Genomic DNA, 27,267 nt, shown 5'->3' on the forward strand with positions numbered 1-27,267 from the left:
TTCAATAGTTCATTTTGAGCTGCATCAACTATCTGTTGAGGAAGAGAGGTTAGAGAGGATTGAAATTTGCCTTGCCGTCTTGTTTTTTCTTTAAATTGTGCAACAAATTAAGTCGACGCTTTTTTCCATGCTGTTTACCATAGTAATGAATCAGCTATGCAATTGAGGGAGTTCATTTTAATTAATTAGTGAATGTAGGGGGATTAGTGGGGCCCTTGGCCTACCATTGTACAACCTTATTTCATGTTATTTTTAATGGGGAGTTTTAGTGGCTGTTATATGTACAGGGCTAGTATGGGGATTTCCCTCATTATATATGTTTTTTCACTAAAGTCACTTAAGTGACTAGTGGGCCCTCTTTGGATTTTCCCACATACATCAATAACAAAAGGATTGTGAGTGGTTTCTCCAACCTCATGAACACTTTCTCCCCGCCTTTGTTTCTCCTCTTTCTCACTTTCTCATCCTTCTCTTACCTTGCTTCATTTTCTCACCTTCTTGTCTTGAATCTTTCCACTATTTAATAACCCATTAACGAGGTAGATTATGACATGGTGTCAGAGCATGTTTTGATCCATATATAGATCCGAACCTTGAAACTCTATCTTTTGGAATTTTTCTCTCTCTTGAATGGTATGGCAGTGATGGACATCAAGTGGGGTTTGCCTTTAATAGTAAAAGGTGTCTTCTAGCTTATATAGGATTGATTATCCCTGATATTTATTTCTGATATCTTTGCGCAATAACTATGGATGAGGGATCATGTAAAGGGGTTGAGGTTAAATAACCTGGAATCACATCCATGAGAAATAGTCATGATTATGGATAAGGGATCGTGTAAAGGGGTTGAGGTTAGATAAATCCAATTTTTGGGAAATACTCATAATGATTACGCAGGACAAATGATTGCCTCAGTTGGATTTAATAGAGAGAGCTACATGGAATGGTCCCAATTGGCTTAGAATGTTTATTGTAGCCGAAGAAAATTGGGTTATATAACTGGAAAGGTTAAAGAACCCTACGAAGATTATTCATTCCATGATGATTGGGAGAGTGACAATCTTACGGTGATGGCCTAGCTCTTTCATTCGATGGAGCTGACCATCATTAGAAGCCTTCTTTTTTGGTTTTTTTTTTTTAAGAAAATTATCAGTAGAAGCCTTCTATTTCTGAAAAAAACGAAGGACATATGGGATATAGTTGCCCGGACATATTCTCAGCGTGAAGATCTACCTCAGATTTATCATCTGTATACAGAGATCACAAATATACCGCAAGGAACCATGTCCATTGAGGATTATTTTGGAATTCTTCAGTAAAAGTCGAAGGAACTTGATGACTATCAACTTCTTGCTCCCACTCCTGAGGATATGTGGAAACATACAGAACAAGATGAATCTTTGAGTTTCTTTCATGTTTGCATCCATAATTTGAACTGCAGAGGCTAGCACAGCCTACTTTCTCTGGAAGCCATCTATAATTACATCTGAGCAGAGGCTAGCAGAAAAAACATCCTTGTGGGAGCCAATTCTGTGTCGAACATGGAATGCTCGGCCCTTTTTGAAACCAAGACCAATAAAGGTGGTGGAGACAACCATAGCCATAGGAGAAGGCAATCCATGGCATGCTATTGTTTGGTTATAGAGATAAGGTGGAGTGTACGACTCTACGCACTATGGAAAGAAGTGATACACTCACGATATGTGCTGGGATTTACACCCCATCTTCACCCAAAGATGAGATCAGCACATGCCAACACTGCCACCATTGAGTGGAGGCATGTTAGTTGTCAGCATACAACCAAAGGAAGCTTGATGATCGATCCGAGGGATCAGACTATCAAGGAACTTAGCTAACAACTTGCTATCCTCAAAATTTCTCTTAGCACACAATCTACAAAGGATACACCACGCACAATTGCGAATGACTGGTAATCATATTCCACACATCCAACGACCTCATCCTCCTGGATCATTAATTCATGAGCCACTAGTTCTGTGACAGGCATGCATAATGCTTCTCTATCTTTTTCCCCCATGTTTGGTGATTTTAATCTTGCCGATGGATCCATTTCTAAAACTGTTGGAAAGAGAGCTTATCAAGTGTCTTCTAAGTTATCTTTTCCATCTGTTATTCGTGTTCCTACTTTTCCTTCAAATCTGATATCTGTTAGTAGTCTCCCAAAACAATTAAATTGCAGTATGACCATTCCTTTTTATTGTATCTTTCAAGATCTGGAAACGAAGAAGGTCATTGATGGTGATCGTGAGGATAACAGGCTGTCCTTGCTGGTTACAAAGACTACATGTCCTACGACTCATCATTCAACATCCGTGGATTTGTCCAGTCAAGCGTATCTATGGCATTGTTGTCTTGGCATATATCTCTGACGTATTTGAAATTGTTGTTTTTGAATAAATTTACATCAAAAGTTGAGTCAAAGTTTAATTGTTCAGTTTGTCAATTCTTGAAACATTGTAGGACTACATATTCTCCTAATTTAAATAAAAGTTCTCAACCTTTTTAATTGATTCATTCTGGTGTGTGGGTCCGACCCCAATGAGCTATGCCTTATGTTTTCGTTATTTTATATCTTTTATTGATGATTGTCTAGAGCTACTTGGGTACATATGATGAAGCGTCGCGATGAAGTAACACATTGTCAAATTATTTCACAAAATGGTGTAAACCTAGTTTGACGCAGATGCTTGAATTTTTTGCTCAGATCAAGGACATGCTTACATGTATCATAGACAAGAGGAGTACTTCCTTGAAAATGGTATAGATACTCAACTTTTTTGTGCTTACAAACCACAACAAAATGGTTTAGCTAAGCGAAAGATCGCCACCTACTAGAAGTTATTTTATCCTTACTTGTTGGGACGTAGTTTTTGAAAGTCTATTTTGATGAAGCAGTTTTAAATGCCTCCTACATGATCAATTGGATGCCTACTCTCATCGAGGAAGGAAACTATCCATATTAATTTCTTAAACCTAACAGTTCACCTTTTTCTCTTCCACCCAAGATCTTAGGATATGTCTATCTTGTGCATGTCCTTAGTCCAACATGAAACAAGTTGGATCCTCAGTTAAATGTGTCTTCTTGTGCTACTCAAGTTTACATCAAGGATACATGTGCTTTTGTCCCGATTCATGAAATCGATTTGTATCTAATGACATCACCTTCTTTGTGGATGCCCCTTATTTCTCTTCCACAGGTGACAAAGTTGAGTCCTTGGAACCTCCCATACCTCTTCCAATTGTTGTTTATAATTCTCCATTTGATTCTCTTCTAACAAATCTATGTAGGTCTATATACTAGACGGAAGTCTCAATATCAACAAAAATCGGTCCAAAGAACTATTCCAATTATATGATTCACCATGCATTCCCCTACCCGTGACTTACCAACTGCTTTTTGTAAAGAGATCCTGTACTCACCATCCAATTAATAATTTTGTTTCCTATCACGCATTGTCTCCAGCCTATAGTGCATACCCCACCTCTGTTTCCTCTGTTTCTATTCCCACTGACCTTGCATATGATCTGGCTCAACCTAAGTAGAAGTAGGGTATGTTAAATGATATGGAAGCTCTTGAGAGGTAGAAAACTTGGGATCTTGTTGAACTTCCTTAAGGTAAGCATGTGGTTGGGTCAAAATGGGTGTATACAATAAAATATAAAACAGATGGGAGTGTTGAGAGATAAAAGAACCTTATGGTAGAAAAAGGCTTCACCCAGCTGAGTGGCATTGACTGTCACGAGACGTTTTCTCCCATGGAAAAGCTTAACTCAAGCTGAATTGAATCCTTCTTTCTGTCGCTGCCATATACTCATGAGACTTGCATCAACTTTACATGAAGAATGCTTTTCTTCATGGTGATCTCCGGGAAGAGGTCTATATGGCGCAACCCACATGATTTCATCATCAGGGGGACTGAAAACATGTATAGACTTAGAAAGGGCATTTATAGGCTGAAATAATCACCACTAACTTGTTTTGACTGTCTAACATTGTACTTTCTGAGTACTGGTTTTAAACGCAACACTTGTGATCATTTTGTTTTTATCAGGAAGACATCTAGAGCTGCCACCATCTTGATTGTTTATGTTGATGATATTGTGCTTACTTACAACTGTTGTGAAGAGATTTAAAATGTCAATGTAACGACCCGACTTCCATTGCCTGAGCTCGCTACGAAAAACCACATAATTTTTTTTAACCACAAATCATCATAAGCGGGAGCGATATAATAAAAATTAAATCCAATCAAAGCACTTCTTTAACGGTTTATCTTATCAATAAAATAACTTTGCTACCTAAACAATGAAATTAAATATTTCAAACCATAAGACTTTAAAATCAACTAAACTAAAGTCTTTAAACCCAATTGACAAAAAGAAATCAAATTCCTCTAATAATGACTCTCGGTCATGACAACTATGTCATTCCAAGCTCTTGACACCGACTCTTCCCAATCCTGCATTGGTTTCATCAAATGTTCTCGTTGGCAAAGGCTCCTTCTTCAACACCTACATTCCCTCTAATGTAGGTGGGTTAGAGCAAAGTAAAGACAACTCCCAAAATAATAAAAATGAGTAACATGAACTTACCACAGTAATTCCTACCATAATGGAATAATAAGGGAACATGGAACTTTTTGCATTTTTCTTATTATTCAACAACAAAATATTTAGCAATGAAATTAAAAATGCAAATGCATGGCACAGAATCAAAATTTTCTCTCCTTTTTCCCCAATGATCATGCGGCGATCCTCATTGATTTTCTTCTCATATATAGCGGTGGCTTTTTAGCCTGGCCAGTGATCATTGACCATCAAGGACTCTCCATTCCCCATTAAAATGTGATCCACTTTAGGATTTCTATCGGGTCGTCTTAAAGATTCCACCAAAATGCATCGCCTATCAGCTGCCGTACGCTCTCGGACTGGTCGACTTTTAGCTTTTCGCCCAAGGTTGGATCCAAGGGTTCTCCTTAGTCCTCCCTCCCATTATTTTCAAATCCTAAGTATGGCATGCAAATTGCTTTTAACAAGACTTTTCTTTTACCACCATTCTGAATATTCGATCCTTGCATTTATTTCAAGAAATTATTATCCAAATTTCATGCATCATTCTACTTGAACTTATATAGCATATCAACAATAAATATTTCTAACTACTCATGATCAACTATACATTCCATTATTATGAGAACTAGAGTAACAAAATGAATCCTATAGAAAATTCTATGAAATGAGAGTAACAAATCACATTATCTTCATAATCATTATTAAGCGAGTAAACCGATACTTGCCTTGATACTTAGTGTTCGAGAATCTGCGATCCTTAAGCGAGAAGCACAATTATTCAACCTGAACAATCACATACACACAGTGTCATAGATGTTCATTAGTTTACTTTCTTTTAATATGTTTCGTGTGTTCTTTTCTTCACTCGGTCCAAACTCTTTCTTAACCGAGCTTTCTATCATTTCCTACCTTCTTGTTTCGCTATCAAACTGAAACTTTTAATTTCTAACTGTTGATTTAACATTTTATTTTCCATAGTATTTATTGCTGATTTTTAGTTATTTTCCTTAAATTTTTAGAAAAGACAAAAGTCCGTTGTGCGGTTATCAAAAATAGCTTTGACCAAAACACACTTAGTTTTCTTCAGATTTTGACACGATTAACCCTTGCCTTACGCTTTTATAAAAACTTTTATAACAGATTCAAAATTTTTCCCCAAATAAGACGACACTTTTTGGTGCCGTTATAAAATGAGTCTATCAAAAACTCTGATATCAATCTGATTTCCAGCAAGCATTTACCTCTATAAATAACTCTTAAAAGTATCTTTATTAAATTTCTACTTATTCTAGATAAGACGAAGGCACTTTGTGCCGTTATCAAAAATGAAAATTCATCAATTTCTGTTATTTTCTGAGTTTTCCAGTTAGAAAAATATATCTATAATGTTTTATATAAAGTTTTAGTGTTAAAACTAAATAATTTCAAATAGGACAAACCTATCTTGTGCAGTTATCAAAAACATGGTTACTATCACATCAGTTCCTTACTCTGATTTCCAGCAACGTTTTATAATTGTATTTCATTAGTAGTAAAGCTTTCGTTATGTTTTACTTGGTTTTTGAATAGGACGAAAGCTCTATGTGCCACTATCAAAAATAAGATTTCATTATTTTCCATTATTCCAGATGTATTCCAGCAATATAACATGATCTTTTTGTGTGTTATAAAGTCCAAATATTAATTCCATAAATTTCCGAATAAGACGAACTAACTTGGTGCAATTATAAATCCTCGTTTTTGTCTCCAGATCTACAAGCTATTCAGTTTTACAGCAATTATATTAAATTTTAAGTTGTTTCCCCTTAAATCTTTATTCTAGTTTATTCAAATTTTGAATAGGACAAATCTTTGTGGTGTCTTTATCAATTTTCGTTTTTGATTTTATACATGTATAAATCGGTGTCAAAAACTGAATTTCAGCATCAATTTTATAAAATTTTGTTCTTAGAGCTATTCCTATACTAGTTTGCGAAGAAACATACGAAAAAGGCTTCGTTTCGGAACTTACCCAGATGAACACGATGACCCTAGATCTTTTCTCTTCTCCTTCTCTTTCTTTCTTTCTCTTCTTTCTTTTTTTCCCTCCCACCCTTGGCCGTACCTCTCTCTCTCACTCTCTTTCTCAAACGTCTGAAAATTGAGGAGAGAGAGATGGGCGTCCCAATATGTATATAGTGTGTGTGTTTCCCAATTTCGGTGGGATTCTTTCCCACTAAGTCTTTATTTGTTTCCAACTTTATTCTCTCCTAAATTATCTCTCTTTTTACTAATTCTAGTGTGAATAGAAAGTTTATACATATAAAACTCTATGTGCAAGATTTGAAAGTGGGCCCACATGACAACTAAGAGAAGATGGGAGAGGCAAATCGTGCGCATGTCCCTTTTTGGGAGTCGTGCACGACCAAAAATTTGTGGAGACATGTAAATCTCCTTAATCTTAGTGTGTTCCCATATTTTCCTCCTATATTCTTTCTTCTTATATAGAATTAGATATGTTTCTAATCCTTTTATATATATATGAGAAAAGTATATATATATATATATATATATATAGCTGATTTTGAGGGCCCACAAGAGATGCCCAAGGGGGAAAGAATTAATTGCCGTACCCACTCCAATTTGGAGTGGGCAACTAATTTTTAGGGGAGGATGGGATACGACCAAATTTTTTGGGAAAGTTGGGGTACGACTATAATTTAGGAGATTTTGGGATACGACTAACTTTTGGAGACCTTCAAAGGTCTAAGTTACTTTCTCCATTAACTTTTACAATGCCCAAACTATCCTTAAACCACTACTTAAAGTAATATACTAATTAAAGTTAGTTTAGTCTAACATATTTTATTAAAATTAGGGTGCCTTTAATAAAATTTTAAACGCTCTTTTGATATCAAGGATATGGGATTGCTTAAATACTTTCTTAGGATTGAAGTTGCTCGTTCCAAACAAGGTATTTTCATCTCCCAATGCAATTATGTTTTAGATCTTCTCACAGAGACATGCTTACTAGGGGTAAAACTTGTCACGCCCCAAGCCACTCACAAACATATTAATTTACAATCACAAGGCTTAGGGGTGCGACAACGCCACATACCTGGAAAGTTCCCTTCACAAGCATGCAAGGCTAGCAATAAACAGAACCATGCTCAACAAACTAAATCCAAATAACCATTAAACCTCAAAATAAATAAATCCACTACAATTCAAATTCAATTTCTCTCATCCCCTTGCTAAAGAAAATAAAGTAAATGAGTCTAAAACTCTCTAATACTCACTAGTAACCTAATAAAGCAAATAATGAAATCTTCAGATAATCCTCCCTCGCTGCTCCAACGTCAAGCTGGAATCACGCCTCATGATCTGAAATTGTTAAATAAGGGTGAGCTAAACGTGCTCATGTGATGTAATAAGAAACTACACTAATAGATATGGCATCAGAAGCAAAACTAATCAAAAGACGGCAAGGCATTCGATGATAACAGTGATTGGTAGTTCAATGGGCATCAATTTTCATAAATAAGGCATCATTCAATTTCAATATTCGATATGGGTGTCAAATTCGATAGGTCAGAGTTTCTTGAGACATCGATAGTGCTATATTTATTGATTCGATATCTGTCTACTATATGACAGTAATTACACTGGCTCGTGGTATCTAAGTGCCAAAGGTTTTATGCATTCCCCCATTGGCTAAGGGTCCAGAAATAAACTAGCATCTCAAGAAAAACTGATTCGATATTTAGAAGGTTAGGTATTTAAAAGCATGTGGTTCAAAAAGGTTCATAATGGGTGTACAGTCTCAATCTATAAGGTATCATGGTTTTCAACATTCAATTGCAATAATCAATAATTTGAATTGTTTTTCAAACAGTAAAGCATGTGAACAATAAGAATATTGTCAAAAAGGTTTAGGATAACCCATCAGTATAGTCTCTTATTACTCACCTCGATTGAAGTTCGAAATCCTTTTCACAGAACACCTTGATTACCTACAATCAATAGTATGAACATTCACCATGAGTTCCATTATTAATATCAGTCCTATGGTTCTTTTTACTATTTTTGGAATTATTATTATTATAAAGTTTCCAAAACTTCTTGAAACTATTTTAACAGAAATAACTCGTTTTCGGCATGTCCGTAGCGTATAAGATCGTCGAAAACGGACAAGAAACGAAGAAGTTATGAATTTCCAAAGTTTTCACAAATTCCTGCGTTCGGACGCCCGAACCTGACCTTCAGACGCCCGAACACCCCTTCGGACGCCTCTGAGATTTTCGTGAGAAAACCCACTCTCGGGTTCCTGTGTTCGGACACCCGAAGACACAGACTGGTTTTTCTGTGATAATTCCAGATTCGTCCCCGATTTTTCTAAAACTTCAACGGACCATAACTTTCTCGTTTTAACTCCGATTCGCCCGTGGTCGGATCCGTTAGATTCGTATCGAGGAGAGGAATCCATCTAATCCAATTTCATGCTCTCAAATCCTCAGATCTAATTACGAAAATTAATCTAAGCTTTTAGGGCATAAGTCCAAAACTCAATTCTTAGGGTTCTATACACGTTCTTAATCTCTTAGGGATCTATTGATTCATCCCTTAGATTATCGTATATCATCCCGACATCTTAATCTTATTTTCAATTCTTCGATTTCTTGTTTTAGTTTTCTTTAATTACACCTAAGAATTATAAACGTGGGTTTAAATTCTTACCTCGATTCGCGCCTCCGATTTCTTGGCCTCGATCTTCGTCTCCTTCGATTCGCTTCTCTCTCTCTCTCTCTCTCTCTCTCTTCTATGACTGCAGAAACGATTAGGGTTGGAGTTATGTTCTGCAGAACCCTAAATGATGTATTTATAGTTTTCAATTAAGAGTCCTAACCCTAATAGGATTCTAAGGACAAAAACGCCCTCCCCTTTCAAGGGTAAACGAAATTTGGTGTAAGGGTATTTTGGGCATCAAAATTTCGGGTGTTCACATTACTAGCTGATAACACCATTGAAGTGAATCACTAACTCTTTAGTAAAATTACAACTCCTCTCCATGATCCTTCCAAATATCAGCGTTTGGTTGGTAAGCTGATGTAGTTAACCATCACACATCCTGACATTGTCTATGCTGTGAGTATGAGCAGTCAATCCATTTATTCCCCTTGCCTCCATCATTGGGACACCGCTCTCCGCATTGTGCAATATCTCAAAGGGTGACTAAGAAAAGGCCTATTATACAAGAATCGTAGCTATCTGGATATGGGATTTGTGATGCTGATCGGGAAGGAGCCACAAATGATAGGAAATCAACTAGTGGGTATTGTACATTTGTGAGAACAGTCACTTAGAAGAGTAAGAAACAATTGTTGGTGGCTCTATTACCATCTGAAGCTGAATAAAGATCCATGGCTCTTGATTGTAGCAAGTTGATGTGACTTCGCTCCCTCTTGACTGAGATGGAACTTGAGGTTTCTGCTACAATGAAGCTCCATCGCGACAATCAGGCAGTCATTGATATTGGATCTAATCCAGTGTTTCACGAAGCCGAATAAAGATGGGCTCTTGATTGTAGCGAGTCGATGTGACTTCACTCCCTCCTGACTGAGATGGAACTTGATGTTTCTGCTACAATGAAGCTCCATCGCGACAATTAGGCGGTCATTGACATTGGATCTAATCCAGTGTTTCACGAAAGGACAAAGTACATTGAAGTTGATTGTCATTTTGTTCGAGACCAGGTGACATCCAATATCATTGCCACTTCATTTGTTAGATATACGGATACCTTCTAATTGGCTGATATCTTTACAGTGCGACAGTTCGTGTAACCTTTCATGACATATTGAGCAAGTTGGGTATGTGTGACATCTATGCATCAACTTGAGGGGTAGTTTGTGATGATTAATGAGGCCTATGGTCCGTAATTGTACAACCTTATTTCATGTTACTTTTCATTTTTTTGGGGTTTTTTACTTTTTAGTGGTTTATATGTACAAGGGCACTATGGGGATTTCCTTCTCATTATGTGTTTTTCCACTTAAGACACTTAGTGACTAAAGGTGATCTTTGGGTTTTTACAGCTACTTCAATAGCAAAAGGATCGTGGTATGAGTTTCTCCATCCTCACAAACACTTTCCCCTCTTCCTTCGTTTTTTCTCATCTCTTCCTTTCTCCTCTTACCTTGCTTCAATTTCTCACTTTTTTCTTGTCTTGAATCTTTCTACCAGTTAACGAGGAGATACAGATTGTGACAGTGGAGTTTAACAGTTCTGCGACATGTAATCTTCTTGTCTTTTTTCCTCTTTTCAATCTTAACCCCAAAGAACAGAATACATTCAGCTAGATGGTATCAAACATGTGATACTATAAATCTAAGACCCATGGTTTCTGCCAACATGTGAGAATGTGTTGAATAACTACATGGAATGAAAGGATGAATAATTTCAAGTTCCATTGTTCCACCCCTCTGCAAAAAATGATCAATGCATTGTTTAAAAACTCGGACTCGGATGAGAATTTGACCAAGATAAAATGGAGTCTACTCAGGTGAGTCTGATTGATTCGGTAGTACTTTGATTAGCTCGGGCAAGTCATAGAAGTTTTTCATTGACTTGGTAGGGCAAACTCTGAATGGAGCAAGAAATTGACCAAGGTAAAACTGAGTCTATTCAGGTAAATCAAAGATTGATGCAAGGAATTTTAAACAGTATCTACATATAAAAAATGTAGAAACTAAGGGCTTACTACTGGTATGGTGGTATGAACATACTGTTGTTTTCCAAACCCTGTCATTGCTGCTTTAAAGATGTCCGTCTCCCGCCCATAGCTGCCAGAATGAGAAATGGATGTGGGATCATCTCATTTTACAAAATCGCTACTGCGGTTACTCATATTCATGAAACTGATGCCGTAACTGGGAACCGAGAAAGGTAGGTATTGTGTAGGAAAATGGGTTTTCTAGTACCTATATGATGCAAACATGCCATCTTCAGCCTCAAGAATTATCAGGACTTTGGTATGAAAAAGGAGACGAGGGAGCTGAATTTTTGGGGCCAAATGAGCACAGATTGTTGACATCAGCCTTGCACCTGCTGACATCAGTAGCTGAGTCGCAACCTGTCAGATTGCACGAAGTTTAAAATCTTCTTTACATTTCTTGTTCCAAAATTTAATGGATATTTCCCCAGAAATTTTGGAGTGGATTTAAGGGATTTTAGGAACTTATAATCTGTATCTTTTATGTCCTCCCAAGTCCGAAGTTGGATAAAATCATTAGAAGAAAGGATTTTAAGGAAATCAGAAGCTGAAGCAGGAAAATATTGCCGAAGATGTCCTACTGGCATTAAGAGCTTTAGTAGTTTGGGATGGTTTGTTATTTGATTTCAAGTAGGAAAGTCGATGCTTCCTGAGTTCTAACCCAGAAACTAAAGATGTCAGCTGCTCGGTATTTAAAATTGGTAGTTACATTCAAAATAGTTGTTAAAGATTAGATAAAGTTGGATTGAAGTCTGATTTGGAGTAAAAACATAATATGCTTGTGTTTGGTGAAGAAACATTGTCAATCGCATTTTTGCCCAGAAGGTATGTTAGCTTTGTAGTTTATGAATGCTTGCTTAGTTGCAAAGGCACTATTTCCAGGCTAGGCTATTCCTTCTGATAATCCATTTGAAAATACCTCCTTATTCCTACTCTTGGATGAACTATGTTGGCATGTGATTAAATTTGTAGCCGTGATTTCCCTTGTTCGAGAGGGACCAAGATATATGTTAGAAGTTAAGAGAAGAGAGGAGAATGAGAGAAAGAGAGTGATTTAGAGAGCAATGCTCCCCCTCACCAATGTATTTATATAAAAAGGACGAAGTACAAAGACCAAAATGCCCTTTTGCACACATACATCATCTAACACCCCCCAATCTTGAATGTATATATCATATATTCTTAGCTTGTTACAAATATCACCCAATTTTGCTTTACTCAATGACTTAGTAAATACATCGGCTAATTGGTTCACTGATCGAGTGAAAGTGGCGCTAATCTCACCCATCTGAATCCTTTGATGAATGAAGTGACAATCCACTTCAAAAATGATTGGTTCGCTCATGGAAAACTGGGTTGGTAGCAATGTGAATAGCGGCCTTATTATCACAATGTAGGAGAGCTGAAGATGAGGAAGGGAACCCAATCTCAAATAGGAGGGAGCACAACCAGGTGAGCCCTCCACTAATATGTGACATGGCTTGATATTCAGCTTTTGCACTAGATTTGGATACTACGTCCTTCAAACTAAATTTCCCCCAACAAAGGTACAATACCCAGGGTGGATCTCATATCTGCTGGGGATCTTGTCGAGTCTGCATCACATTATCCTTCCAATTTCTCATGTCCATGTCTATTGAATAGCAGGCCTTTACTTGACGTGCTTTTCAAGTAGCGAAGAATCTGAATCACAATTGCCCAGCGAGAGGTACGTGGTGCACTCATGAACTGGCTAACTACCCATGTTGCAAATGAAATATCTGGGTGAGTCACTGTGAGGTATATAAACTTTCCCACCAAAAGCTTGTACCTGCCCGGATCATCTAACAACTGTCCCTCGTCTCCAGATAGCTTTGTATTCGGGTCCATAGGAATAACTACTAGTTTCATACTCAAAAGAGCCGGTCTCATCCAATAGGTCTAGAATGTACTTCCTTTGCGAAAGGGAAAATCCATTGCGAGAGTAAGCTACCTCAATCCCCAGAAAATATCTTAGGCGACCTAGATCTTTGGTGGGAAATTCTTTTTGCAAGAAGGCCCTCAATTTTTGTATGCCTACTGAGTCACTCCCTATAATGATGATGTCCACATAGACTATGAGAAGAATATGCCCAGCCTCAAACTGATGACTAAAGACTGAATGATCAACTACACATTGTTTCATGCCAAAACTTATTATAGCATCACTGAATCTCCCAAACCATGCTCTATGAGATTGTTTGAGACTATAGAGGGACTTGCGAAGCTGGCAAACTGAGGAGGACATCTCCCCCTGAGTAACATACCCAGGAGGTTGCTCCATATAAACCTCCTCAGTTAGGTCTCCATGCAGAAAGGCATTTTTGACATCAAGCTGATATGAGTGCCATCCTCGGTTGACGGAAAGGGAAATAAACACTCGAACGGAGTGGATTTTTCCAACTAGGGAGAATGTCTTTGTGTAGTCAACTCCGAATGTCTGTGTGTATCCCTTGGCAACCAAGCGCGCCTTAAGGTGCTCAACTGTCCCATCTGGCAAGTATTTGATGGCAAAGACCCAACGACAACTCACAGGATGTGTAGCAGGAGGTAGACGGACTAAATCACTAGTATGATTAGCGTGGAGAGCGGCCATCCCAAGATCCATAGCAGCACGCCAACTTGGCTGGGCAAGGGCCTCGGGCACAAACTGTGGCAAAGAAACAGAAGACACAAAGCTGCGAAACGTAGGTGTAAGACGATCATAAGAAACAACATATGAAATGGGATGTGCAGTGGTACGGAAATGAGTACGAGAAGTAATAGGAGAATCTACAGGAGCATCAGTAGAGGGAAGAATAGCTATTTGAGAGGGAGGAGTTGGTATCTTTGGCTGAGAACGGGATGCCTCCGGTGGAGGGTGATGTACATCAGGTCTCTGACGACGATAAACCTGCATAGGAGATGGAGGAGGAGCCGGGGTCACCTGCAATGGGTAGGAAGTGGACTCAACGGGGTTAGGGAGAACATGTAAAGGAAGAGGGACCCGTGAGTCTGGCACCACGGAAGTACACTCAGTGGGAGTCGTAAAGTAGGGGATGGACTCAAAGAAGGTGACGTCGGCGGAAACAAATAGCCGGCGCAACCGAGGACTGTAACATCTATAACCTTTCTGGGTACGGGAGTAGCCTAGAAAGATACATCTCTATGCCTGAGGATCCAATTTATCCGGGCCAGGGGAGAGGTTGTGGACAAAGCTGGCACAACCAAAGACTCGTGAAATGATGGGAAATGATTCTCCCTGAGGATGTAGGACCGAGAAAGGGGATGTACTATCTATGACAGAAGATTGGAACCGATTAGCCAGGAAACATGATGTAATGATGGCATCACTCCAATAGGTTTTAGGAACCCGCATTTGAAAGAGGAGATTGCGGGCCATATCAAGTAAGTATCGGAGTTTCCTCTCGGTTACACCATTTTGCTGAGAGGTATAGGCACAAGAGGACTGATGGATAATGCCATGAGTGGATAAGAAATCGCGAAAGTCAGAAGAGAAGTACTCCATAGCATTATCGGTGTGCAAGCATTTGAGAGTGTAATTATATTGGTTATTAATCTCAGCATGGAAGGTATGGAAAGTAGTGAACACCTCAGAGCGGTGTTTGAGAAGAAATAGCCATGCCATACGGTAAAAATCATCGACAAATATGACAAAATAACGATAACTAAGGAGAGACGTGGTCCGTGAGGGACCCCATACAACCGAGTGCACCAATGCAAAAGGGGTAGAGACTCTCTAGCAACTCAGGATGGAAAGGACACACGACAGTACTTCTCTAGTTCACTTGACTTGCACTGGAAGGAACATGTCTAGAAATAAAGGGTGATTGCTGAAGCTTTTGAAGGGAATGGTGGCTGAGACGACAATGCTATTGATAAGGATCGACTGAGCTATGTAGAACGGCACGAGGGGGAGCACAATTAAGGCTTTAGCAGAAAAAATAACCCATATATCGGGCAAAAATAACCTAAATACCCATGAGCCAACAAAAATTATTGAAACACCCCTTTGTCAAAATCAAGTCTTGCAAGCTTAAGAACTCTTCAACTTCTAAGACTTGAGGGGGCATTTGTTGAACTCGAAATTTTACAAAAAAGGGGGGATAAACGTGAAATCCCTTAGTAAAATGAGCAGAAAAAAGCGTGGTACTTTAATGGAAAAGACAAAAAAGTCAACAAGTAAGAGAGAAGAAATTCCTAAATTTATGGGAAAAAGAAGTCTCGCGAATGAATAAATGAGTCATCCACGTTTTAAAAAGGGAGTTAACTTCCGATAAAAGAGGGAAGTTGAAATTGTGGAACCAAGATATGGATGAGGTGACACTCAACGGCTCCAAAAAGAAAGAAAGTGGAGATTGTGGAAATTAAAGATAAATGGTGAGTTGGCCGTAGCGAACCACTCTAAGGAACCTCTATAAATAGAGGAAAGATCCTTTGGAAAATGATCTGGATCGGATCTTTTAGAGAGAAAAGCTACGCGAAAGGAGAAAATACGAAGGAGAAGAGAGAAAGGTGAGAACAGATTTCTGGCGCTTACAGTTTCTCTTTCTTTTCTCCCTCTCTTTTTGCAGACTTCTTCAAAAAGGTTACAGAGAGGAGATAAGTAAGAAGACCTTTCTCCTTTGGGTGAAAGGAGAAAATCCCTTTAGAATCTCTTCTAGAGACTTTCTAAAGGTCTATTTAGGATCTCTTCCCAGTGACTCCCTAAAGGGAGAAGGCCTTTCTCCTCCAGCAGAAAGATGATAAAGATGAAGGTTCCCTAAAAGAAACACGAAAGAAAATCCCTTTAGAATATCTTTCTAGAGACTCTAAAGGTCCCTTTAGGTTCTCTTCCCTTAGACTCCTTAAAGGGAGAAGTCCTTTCTTCTCCAGGAGAAAGATGATAAAGATGAAGGCTCCCCAAAAGGAAGACGAAAGAAAATCCCTTTAGAATTTCTTTCCAGAAACTCTAGAAAGGTCCTTTTAGGATCTCTTCCCAGAGTATCCCTAAAGGGAGGAGACCTTCTCCTCCATGAGAAAGATGATAAGGATGAAGGTTCCCCAAAAGGAAGACGAAAGAAAATCCCTTTAGAATCTCCTTCGACTCTCTTGTTGAGAAAAAGAATGAGAAGAAGAGAGTGAGTTGGAGAGATCTCCCCCTCACGTATGTATTTTTATTAAAGGGATAAAAGTACAAAGACAACTTTGCCCTTAAGCATTCTATACATTTTAACACTCCCCCTCAAGCTAGAATGTATATATCATACGTTCCTAGCTTGTTACAATATCACTCAATTTGGCCTTGCTTAATGACCATGTGAACATATCAGCCAGCTGATCCACGGAACGAGTAAACACAGTATATAATTCTCCCTTCTGGATTCTTTGACGAATAAAATGGCAGTCCACCTCAATGTGTTTTGTGCGCTCATGCAAGACTGGATTGATAGCAATATGTATTGCTGCCTTGTTATCACAATACAACTGCGGTGGCGAAGAAGGAACAATACCAATCTCAGACAAAAGTGAACGCAGCCAAATAAGTTCTGTACTTATGTGCGCCATTGCTCTATATTCGGCTTCAGCACTGGACTTGGCTATGACATTTTGCTTCTTGCTTCTCCACGACACCAGGTTACCTCCTCCAAAGGTACAATACCCAGTGGTTGATCTCTTATCTGCTGGAGATCCAGCCCAATCCGCATCAGAAAAGCCTTCAATTCTCATATGACCATGCCTTTAAACAACTGACTCCTTCCTAGAGCACCTTTTAGGTACTGAGAATCTGGGCTACTGCAGCCTAGTGAGAAGTACGTGGAGAGCTCATGTACTGACTAACTACCCCTACAATGTACGATATGTCTGGGTGAGTAACTGTAAGATATGAGTTTACCAACCAGTCTCCTATATCTGTCAGGGTCTTCCAGCAAGTCCCCCTCTTATGGAACAAGCTTCACATTAGGATCCATGGGAAAGATGCCGGCTTCACACCAAGGTTTCCTGTCTCATCTAATAAACCAAAAACGTACTTCCTTTGTGATAGAGAGAGGCCTCGAGAATAATATGCTACCTCTATCCCAAGAAAGTACCTGAGATGACTCAAATCCTTGGTAGAAAATTCTTTCTATAAGGTTTTCAATATCTGTATGCAACTTGAATTACTGCCCGTGATGATAATGTCATCAACATACACAATCAACAATATGCAACCGGCTGAAGATTGATGACTGAAAAGCGAATGATCTACGACCCATTGTTTCATGCCAAAACGCATGACACCCTCGCTGAACATCCCAAACCATGCGCATGGAGATCGCTTTAGACCATAGAGAGATTTTCGCTAGCAACACACAGAGGATGACATCTCCCCCTGAGCAACATACCCTGGAGGTTGCTCCATATACACCTCCTCAGTGAGGTCGCCACGAAGAAAGGCATTCTTCACATCTAACTGATGAAGGGCCTAGCCATGGTTAACTGCCGGAGAAAGGAGTACAAGAACTGAATGTATCTTTGCAATGGGAGAGAATGTCTCGTTGTAATCAACACCAATAGTCAGAGTATACCTTTAGCAACGAGGCGCTCTTTCAAGCGCTCAACAGTACCATTGGCAAATATTTAATGGAGAACACCCATCTACAGCCAACCGGTTGAGCACCAGAAGGTAGAGGAACCAGGTCCCAGGTTTGATTCGTGTGAAGGGCACCTATCTCTAGGTCCATGGCGGCACGCCATTCAGGGTGAGCAAGAGCCTCAGCCACAGACTGTGGTAAAGAGATAGAAGACAAGAAACAAAACTTTTAAAGGTAGGGTTTAGATTATCATAGGAAGCAAAGTGAGAGATACGATGCATAGTAGAATGAGAACGAGTGCGCGGAGCAATGGGAGAATCAGAAAGCACAACAGAGGAAGGTAGAGTGGATACCTGAGAGGTAGAGGTCGGGATCTCCGGCTGAGAAGGTGACGGCTTGAGAGGAGGTGGTGTGGGATCACCGTTGCGCCGACGTCGCTGATATTGCTTCGTAGTAGCTGGGTGAATAGGTGGTGCCGAAGATGGAATAGGAGGATCCGAGGTCGGCGTAGCCACAGGAGGTCTGGAGAAAGCAGCAATCCATAGGATTTCCCTAATCCTCCCTTCCCGAAAGGAAGAACGTGAAATTCTTTTTCCTTTCTGCAGGGACCAGGAGATTGGATCTAGCCATAAGAAGAATGCTTGGTATAAATAACTCACTTCTTGGTCTTCGAGGTCGGCGTAGCCACAGGCACAGATGGTGGCATATGAGGTACCACAACTGAGTCAGGAAGAACCAGAAGAGGAACGGAAATCACCTACTCAAGGACAAAGGTACGAGGCTCAGATGCTTGAGTGAAGAATGGCTTGGGCTCTAAAAGGTAACATCGACAGACACAAACCAACTACGGAGACGAGGACTGTAGCAACGTTATCCCTTTTGGGTATGAGAGTAACCTAGGAAGACAAAATGCTCTGAGCGAGGGTCACGCTTATCGCAACCAGGGCCTAGATATTGAACAAAGCAAACACAGCTAAATACGCGAGGGGTGAGAGGAAAATGATCCAGCTGAGGATGTAACACCATAAAGGGCGAGTCACCACGAAGAACATACGAGGGGAGACGATTGGCCAGGAAGCAGGCCGTAAGAATGGCATCACTTCAATAGGGTTTAGGCACCCGCATTTGAAAAGGCAAAGTGCGAGCCACCTCAAGTAACATAGTTTTCTCTCAGCAACACCATTATGTTGAAAGGTGTAGGCATAGGAGGATTGATGAAGAATAATGCCATGAGTGGAAAGATAATCCTGAAAACCATGTGGTCCAGAAAAATACTCGAGCATTATCTGTGCGTAGACATTTGAGATTGCAATTATATTGATTCTTAATTTCAGCATGAAAAGTACGAAAAACAGAGAAGACCTCAAAACAGTCTTTAAGTAAAAACAACCATGTCATACGCGAATAGTTATCAATAAAAAATAATAAAGTACGTAAAACCAGAAGAAGACACGACCCTAGAGGGCCCCCATACATCTGAATGAACTAACTGAAAAGGTTTAGAGACTCTACTAACGACTCGGAATGGAAAAGATACACGATGGTGTTTTCCGAGTTCACATGACTCGCATTGAAAAAAGAAATAGAGTTAGGAACATTATGTGTTTGCTGAAGCCGCTGAAGTGAAGGGTGGGCAAGATGACAGTGCCAGTGATAAGCGTCCACAAAACTATGTAGGGCAGTGGTCGACTGTCAACAGTCGAGACGATAGAGCCCATCCACCTCACGACCGGATCCAATCGTCCTGAAAAAGGCAGTAAGAAGGATAAAATGAGACGGAGTAATTGAGGCATTTAGTAAGCTGACTAACAGAAAGCAAACTGAAATACAGGTGTGACAACCCAAGAGGGGGGGTGAATTGGTCAATTAGAAATTGTAGGCTTAATTAAGGGAAGATTAAAAATTAATCTTCTAATTAAGCACTAATTAATCTAACCCTTGTCCAAATAGATTTATCAATAGAAGCCAAGGTTTAGACATTCTAATCATGCACATTTACTAACCCTTTTTCAAATGGATATCATAATTCAATTAGGGTTTATAATATTTAACTCAAGTGCATCTACTAACCCTTGTTCAATTAAAGCATAAACATAAGTACGGTTAGAGATTACCAATCATCACACGTGCAAGAGAGAGAGAGAGAGAGAGAGAGAGAGAGAGAATAGACATCCACAAGGAGCACAAGATTTATAGTGGTTCGGTCTATCATAAGACCTACTCCACTCTTCCAAGTTTACCTCCTTGGGATCTCCACTAAAATGTTGAAGCCGTACACCCGACTTCTTCATCTCCAAAGGGAACAAACCCTTTCTGCACGAAGCCTTGGCGATGTGACACACCCTCGCACTTGATTCACCTTTCTTCATTGGCCGAATCGGACACCCTTGTCTTCACCTTTCTTCACGGGCCGAAGAGGAGACCCTTATCTTCACCTTTCTTCACGGGCCGAAGAGGAGACCCTCGTCTTTACAATTCTTACCGGGCTGAAGAGAAGACCCTCAATGAAGAACAAAAGAAAATGAAAAACACTCAATGCCTCTTAATAGGCGGATTATAACTTTGTATAGCTCACAATCACTCCAAGAAAATACAAATGTAAAGCCCTATGGAGTGCCTCTTGATAAGATATGGAAATGGAAGATCACCCTTTTGAAATAAAATGTTGAATCTCAAAGAGAAATGGGATTTGATCTTTCTCAAATATTCAAAATAGGTTTTAATCATGTATATATAGTGTATTTGAAAATATGACCGTTTGGGGTAAAACTGTAAATAACTGGCTTGAAAAAGTCAAGCAAAAAACGCCCAATGGCTAGCTTGCCCGACTGTTGCGGTCGACCGCCCCTAACGGGCGCCCTTTTATATTTTCAAATTTCTTACCGTCGCGGTCGACCGGACCCATGGAGGTCGTCCTACGAGGCTAACCTGTTAGCTCAAAAATTTGGCTCAAAAACCTATCCGCGGTCGACCGACCCATTGCGGTCGTCCGCCAAGCCCAATCTGGATGTTTTCTGGATTAACAGAAAATCATGTACTTTCAAGTTCCATCCCGCGGTCGCCTGGCCTAGCCCAGTCGACCGGCCCCGTGTAAAATTCCATTTTTAACTTTAAAGATTAGGGGCTTTTGGGCCATGGTCTTGGGCTTAAATCATAGGTTTTCAAACACATTTTTGGGTGTGTGTATGATTTTCAAAGATGTAAAAAGTTAAATATGAAAACCATTTGAAAACCTTTTGAAAGTGCATTTAGACATAAAATCAAGAGGATTCCAAATACATTCTAAAAATGAATACCATGAGTCTTCTTGGAATGTGTTTGCTCCTTTGCACTTTCTAGGACTTCTTCGGCTTGTGAGTGAACTTCTTGACTTTGTTTGGCTCTTGTGACTTTTCCTCCAATTTTCAATGCATGTTAAGGTCCATGAGGTGTCACCATGGCATGTTCAACTCCAAGCTCCTTCTTGACACTTGCTTAGGGAGCTTGCGAGATCTTCATGTTGAGCTTCTTGACTTGATCATCTTCAAATGAGGATGACTCCAATGTAGGTGCAAGCTCTTGGTTCCTTTGCTCCTTGATCCACAAACCATGTGTTGAGAAGAGTTGTGCAATGACGATTATGATATGAAAATCCTGTATATAACACAACACCTCAAAGCAACACATTAGTCCATAAATGCTAATCAATTTGGTTTGCTAGCATCAAAACAAGAAGGTAAGGTGAATGATTAACCCATGGGTACCCTTGGGCTTACACAAACTAAAGGGACGCATACAACTGAAGATAATAGAAGACTAGGATGGGGACAAATAGTACCAACCTCGGTGATGGGAGTAGTGGACCCATCCGCAAGGGTAATGGACTGAGAATCAGAGTGAAAAGATCTAAAAGAGGTAAGACGAGAAGAGTTACCAGTCAAGTGTCTTGAGGCTTCCGAATCAATAATCCAGGACCCAAAGCTAGAGAGGAGGGTAGTGGGTGAACTACCTGGCTGGGCAAAGCCCGCAGTAGGAGGTCGGGCACTCAAGAGAAGGCGTTGAAGCTCCTCATAGTCAGCGCGTGATAAAGTGAATGAATCATTAGCCGGCACAATAGCAGTAGTGGAGGACGGGGGAGCCTCGGAAGAACCAGTTGTAGTGAGGTGCGCTGAGCGAGTCTGATGAAGCTTGGGATGAAGAGTGTAACAGGTGTCAATATGGTGGCCCTCTCTCTGACATTGAGTACAATATGAGCGGCCACGCCCACCACCAACACGGCCACCTCCACGGCCGCGTCCTCTGCCACAGCTAAAGTACCACCATCACAAACAAAGCGACTAACACCATCATAGGTTGCCAAAACAGATCTATCGGACGGAACAACTAGTGAAGAATCGCTGAGACAACAACCGGTGAGCAATCGTTGAGACACTGCTGGACACGAGAATAAACCTCCATGAGGGAGGTAATAGATCCTGAGCCAATGATCTGCTGACGAAGATGGATGGACTCAGGACCCAGGCTTTCAAGATAATGGGCAACTCGGAGCCGGTTCCGCTGGCGGCGAAGAACCGTGATATCAGAGGTGAGAGGCATGAAGACATCAAGCTGCTAGAGAGGGAAACGAACTGCCCATAATGGGCAGCGAGAAACATATCACCAGGGTGGAAGCGCATCCACTCAGAATACTTGGCACAGATGCGAGTGAGGTTGTCAACCCCAGAATACAATAGTGCGCAGTATGATGTGAGAAGAAGCATCATCATGGAAGCAATAGACAGAGTCATACTCTGTCAAAGAAGCGTGCGAATCAGTGCTTCCTCCTGCTACCAACGAGCATAAGTGGGATCAGTAGAAGAGGGAGAATCGTGGCGAATAAGGCTAACCTTGCCCCCAGCAAGAAGATATGTCTCAACAGCAACTTTCCGCGACAAGTAACTGGTCCCATCCAGTTTAGCAGTGGTCATCTGTGGGAATGAACCCTCCACAGGAGAAGAGAAACTAGAAGATTAAATAGCTGAGTGTGGGTTTGTGGCACAGACCCCATTGGTCGGGCCAGTGGAAGGATCCTCAATGACGGGTGGATCCATAAAGCAAAGAAGATAAAAAAAGGTAACACCCACAACAATTGACAAATAAGAAGTGATGATGGGAAGGAAGGAAACAACTAGATAAGAGGAAGCATCATATCGCGGCTCCGAAAAGGTGAAAAGAACAAAGAGAGATGGACATGGGAGAGGAAATCGAAGCCGCGAACAAAGGTAAGAGATGGGTAGAAAGGATTTAGGACATTAGAGGTTAGGGTTAGGTTTTGACGCCCCCTCCCCTGAATCTAGAATCCATTCATTATGAGAAGTGTGATTACCTAAGAAGACTATGAGAATGCCTCCAACCTCTTCGCTCTGCTAATCCGTTACCACCACCACCACAATATTCTTAGCACCATTGTCCGCTTTTTCAGCTCGCTTCGGACAATCCCGGTTGGTGTGGCCATATTCCTTGCAACGGTAACATTGCACTCCCTTTTCGCCGAAGGGGAGGATGTGGTTGGAATGCGAAGGGGGCGAGGGAGAGGGGCAGGGGGGTTGGAGGTTGGGTTAGAGGAGAGAGGGAGGGGCGTGGGGGTAGAAGAAGGAGAGAAGAGGAGGGGGGGGGGTGCTATGGTGGTCCATAGGGAATCAAAACCCTAGGGCTCTGATACCATGTTGAGAAAAAGAATGAGAAGAAGAGAGTGAGTTGGAGAGACCGCCCCCGCACTTTTATATTAAAGGGACAAAAGTACAAAGACAACTACGCCCTTAGGCATTCTATATATTCTGACATCTCTAAAGATCCCTTTAGGATCTCTTCCCAGAGACTCCCTAAAGGGAGAAAACCTTTCTCCTCCGGGAGAAGGATGATAAAGATGACAGTTCCCAAAGGGAAATGGAGAAAGTCCCTTCCAGGACAAAGAAATTACGTCCGAGTGGATTTGTTCACAAAAATCAGATCTTTCAAAAGTCCCTCTTTCTGGAGAATAATTAACCAAAAGTTGTATTTAGATAGGGAATGTCTTGATGGATAATCTGAGGTATTTTCTTTCTTCAAGAAATGTAATTAACGGCCATTAGATTCGGAAGTGTATATCCTCACCAAAAATTAAGAAAAACCTCCTCTCGCAAGAGGGAAATTTGATCTCAATGCATTTTATGTGTGATTCTCTTTTCAATTTTCATGCATGTGAAATTTGTTGCGAACAAGGATATTTTTGAAGTTCTGTTGCCGCATGAACTTATGCAACTTATTTTCTATTCTGCCATTTTTTGTGCTCTATTTGGTTATGTTGTCATTTCATCTTTTCCATGTCATGTTTTTGTTTCCAAATAAATTTCTTTATTTCGCTTTAATGTCCTAACATAAAGTTCTCAATTTGGAAAATAAGGACCGAGTTTTATGACTTTCTAGTATGTATGGTAGTAGTTGTCACTGTGTTGACCTTGCACGGATACTTGGGTGAGCCAAGTGCTTGGCTCGTGTTTGCCTACCAGCTGATTGGCATTGATACAGAGCATTCCTGGATCGTAAGATTTATTTTGAATTTTTTAAATAATTATATAATTCCTAAACACCCTAGATCTGTGAATGCTTTTAAGTTACAAGCCACTTATCATACATAGGAACAAGAAGCTCTAGAAGATGGATCAAAATGCTTACAATAAGCCTTGATCCTTTTTGTAATTTATAAATTGCTGAAATGCTTTATCATCGGATAATGACCAATATTCAAAAATTGATATTTGCATTTGAAGTCTCCCAAGGTAAGGCTGACGTGATTTGGGCGAGTCATTTGTTGATGTGGTGATTTTTTTTCTTATTTACTTGGGTGACTCAATCTAGTTCTTTTATTGACTTGTTATGGCCAAAGCCAAGTTGACTGTTGTGAGTCAATGATTGTCTCAGATAATTGAAGTTTCAATTCAGAGGAGTAACAGTTAAGTTGAAGTTTCAATTCAGAGTAGCAACAGTTAAATTGAAGTTTCTTGTCTCTGAAGTGAAAGAATCCCCCTTGCGATATAGTTCTTTTTGAAATCTGAAGGTTACCATAAGTATTTTCTTTAGTAGATTTTTTCGATTTTATTTGATGTAACTCAGTTGAATGTTATTGGATCTTGTAAAGGATCAACATCTTATTAATTAGAGTGGTAGATTTTGATTACTATTGTCAGATCAAAATGTCTTGTTTATGGCGGATTATCGTAAATTAATTGTTCTTATATTGTTAAATTAATGTGCACGTGGTTGAAATGAATCTAGGAGGAGGCAGAACTCAAGCACAACAAGGGATGTCACTGCAAGAAGTCTGGGTGCCTCAAGAAATACTGTGAGTGCTTTCAAGCCAACATTCTTTGCTCTGAAAATTGTAAATGCATGGACTGCAAGAACTTTGAAGGCAGTGATGAGAGGCGCGCCCTCTTCCACGGAGGCCACGGAAATGCCATGACCTATATCCAACAGGCTGCTAATGCTGCCATTACTGGGGCTATTGGATCCTCTGGTTATGCCTCCCCACCAGCAAACAAGAAAAGAAAAAACCAGGAAATGTTCTTCGGGACGACATTCAAGGATCCAACCATTCACAGGCCTGGACATTTCCCGCAGGTATTTTCTACTTCGTCCTGATTTCTATCACAAAGGAAATATTTGCTGTTTACTTGATAGATGTATAGAATTAATGGTTGCTACTTATTAAGTAATTGAATAGGAATACTTTGAAAATTGTTTTACTTGGTCATGGTGTTATTTTGTTGGTATTTTTAACATATCGTCCAAATCATTTATTTATGTCTACAATGTTTGAACTTTGAAACTTATTTTAAACCTATTCATTCTTTGTTTCTGATTAAAAAGAAGAGAATTGGTAAACATAAATCTAGAAGTAGTTTCCGGTAGTTGTTTCATTTAATGGATATCCATTCCTTTCGGCCTGTTAAAGTATAAAAGATTAAATAACTCCATCTCCAACAGCTTAAGCTTTTGGAGTAATTGGTTGTTTCACATGGTATGGGAGCAAAGGTCCTCGGTTCAAACCTCCTTGATATTAAAAATCCACTTGTAATGGTCAACCGGAAAAAAGAGGGGCCACGTGTAGGCCAACCCTAAAAAGAGAGGCCACACGTGAGGGGGAGTGTTAAGTATAAAAAATTAAATAACTCCATCTCCAACAGCTTAAGCTTTTGGAGTAACTGGTTGTTTCACAGGGCCCATATTTTTTGGAGAGAAAATGCTTAACAACCCCTGCTATTTTTCTTTCTCCTATTTAGTGCCCCAGTCCATTTCATATTGCTACAGTTACTACTGGGCACACACAAAGTGGATGGTCTCCCTATGTAGATTAATGAAATCAAACCTTATATGTACTTGCTTGTGCATTTTTCTATATTGAACTGGTGTAGATTCTTCAAATTTTTGTTTTAAATGGCCGCCAATTGATCTCAGGCTTGCTCAAAAAAATAAAAAAAAGATCTCAGATTTTCTGGTTTTCCAATCCAACTCTGGTTCTGAGTTTTGTTACTGCACCTTGGGCACATGTTTTGGATTTAGCTGGCACTCACTTTGTCTTGTGTTTACCAGGCAAATCATATAAAGGCAACTGCACCTTCCACTTCATTATCTTCCATTGCTGTAGCCCGCGTTGTTAATCCTGCTGTACTAGGATCTTCAAAATTCACGTACAGGTGTTAATATGTTTTCTGATATTATATTCTCTGGAATATTTAATTTGTTCTTTTAGTTAGAACTTCTTTGAAGCTATGTTTCAACTGCTCTTTAAAAAAATTAATGGTATTTTTCAATTGCTAAGGTCTCTGTTAGCAGACATCGTGCAACCAGAGCATGTGAAGGACCTTTGCAAACTTTTGGTGGTAGTATCAGGGGAGGCTGCCAAGACATTTGCAGGTATATTTTCAATGAAACAACATATTTGCAAGTATATGGAGTATTTCAATTTACACACTATATAATTTTTTAGGATCCAAATCTGAATAATATTCATAAATACTTAGAACAATATGTAAAAAGATTGTGCTTCGTCGAATTGCTTGGTTTATAAGGATCCGAGCACTGAGTGCAAAAAACTTTTGCTTTTTTTTTTAAATCTTAATACTAAATTAACCGAGCTGATGGTCGAGTTGCTTATTCAATCATAAATTTGTCTGCTTACAAAAGTGAACAATGTAACTATATTTTCTGGTTTCCGTGCAATTGTTTTGCTTCAAGGTCTTTTTTTGGTTGTTGTAAATTTTGAATACTTTCAAAATCGCCCATCTTCCCAACCACTCGAAATCATCCTTTGCTGTCCAAATTATCCAAAAGAATTACTTCTCGCCACCTTCG

At 39.8% G+C, this 27,267-nt stretch overlaps 1 protein-coding gene across 1 annotated transcript in view; it reads left to right on the top strand.

Annotated features, from left to right (window-relative positions):
- LOC143861804 (protein tesmin/TSO1-like CXC 5) overlaps nucleotides 1-27,267 on the top strand; it is a 36,062-nt gene that overhangs the window by 5,375 nt on the left and 3,420 nt on the right. Inside the window, exons 4-6 of the mRNA XM_077372741.1 lie at nucleotides 25,189-25,533; nucleotides 26,506-26,609; nucleotides 26,735-26,829. Coding sequence (XP_077228856.1) covers nucleotides 25,189-25,533; nucleotides 26,506-26,609; nucleotides 26,735-26,829 — 544 coding nt within the window. The remainder of the gene's footprint in view (nucleotides 1-25,188; nucleotides 25,534-26,505; nucleotides 26,610-26,734; nucleotides 26,830-27,267) is intronic.

Source organism: Tasmannia lanceolata, unplaced genomic scaffold (genome assembly GCF_043159265.1).
Source record: "Tasmannia lanceolata isolate RefF3 unplaced genomic scaffold, GAP_Taslan_0.1 ptg000003l, whole genome shotgun sequence".
Taxonomy (NCBI): domain Eukaryota; kingdom Viridiplantae; phylum Streptophyta; class Magnoliopsida; order Canellales; family Winteraceae; genus Tasmannia; species Tasmannia lanceolata.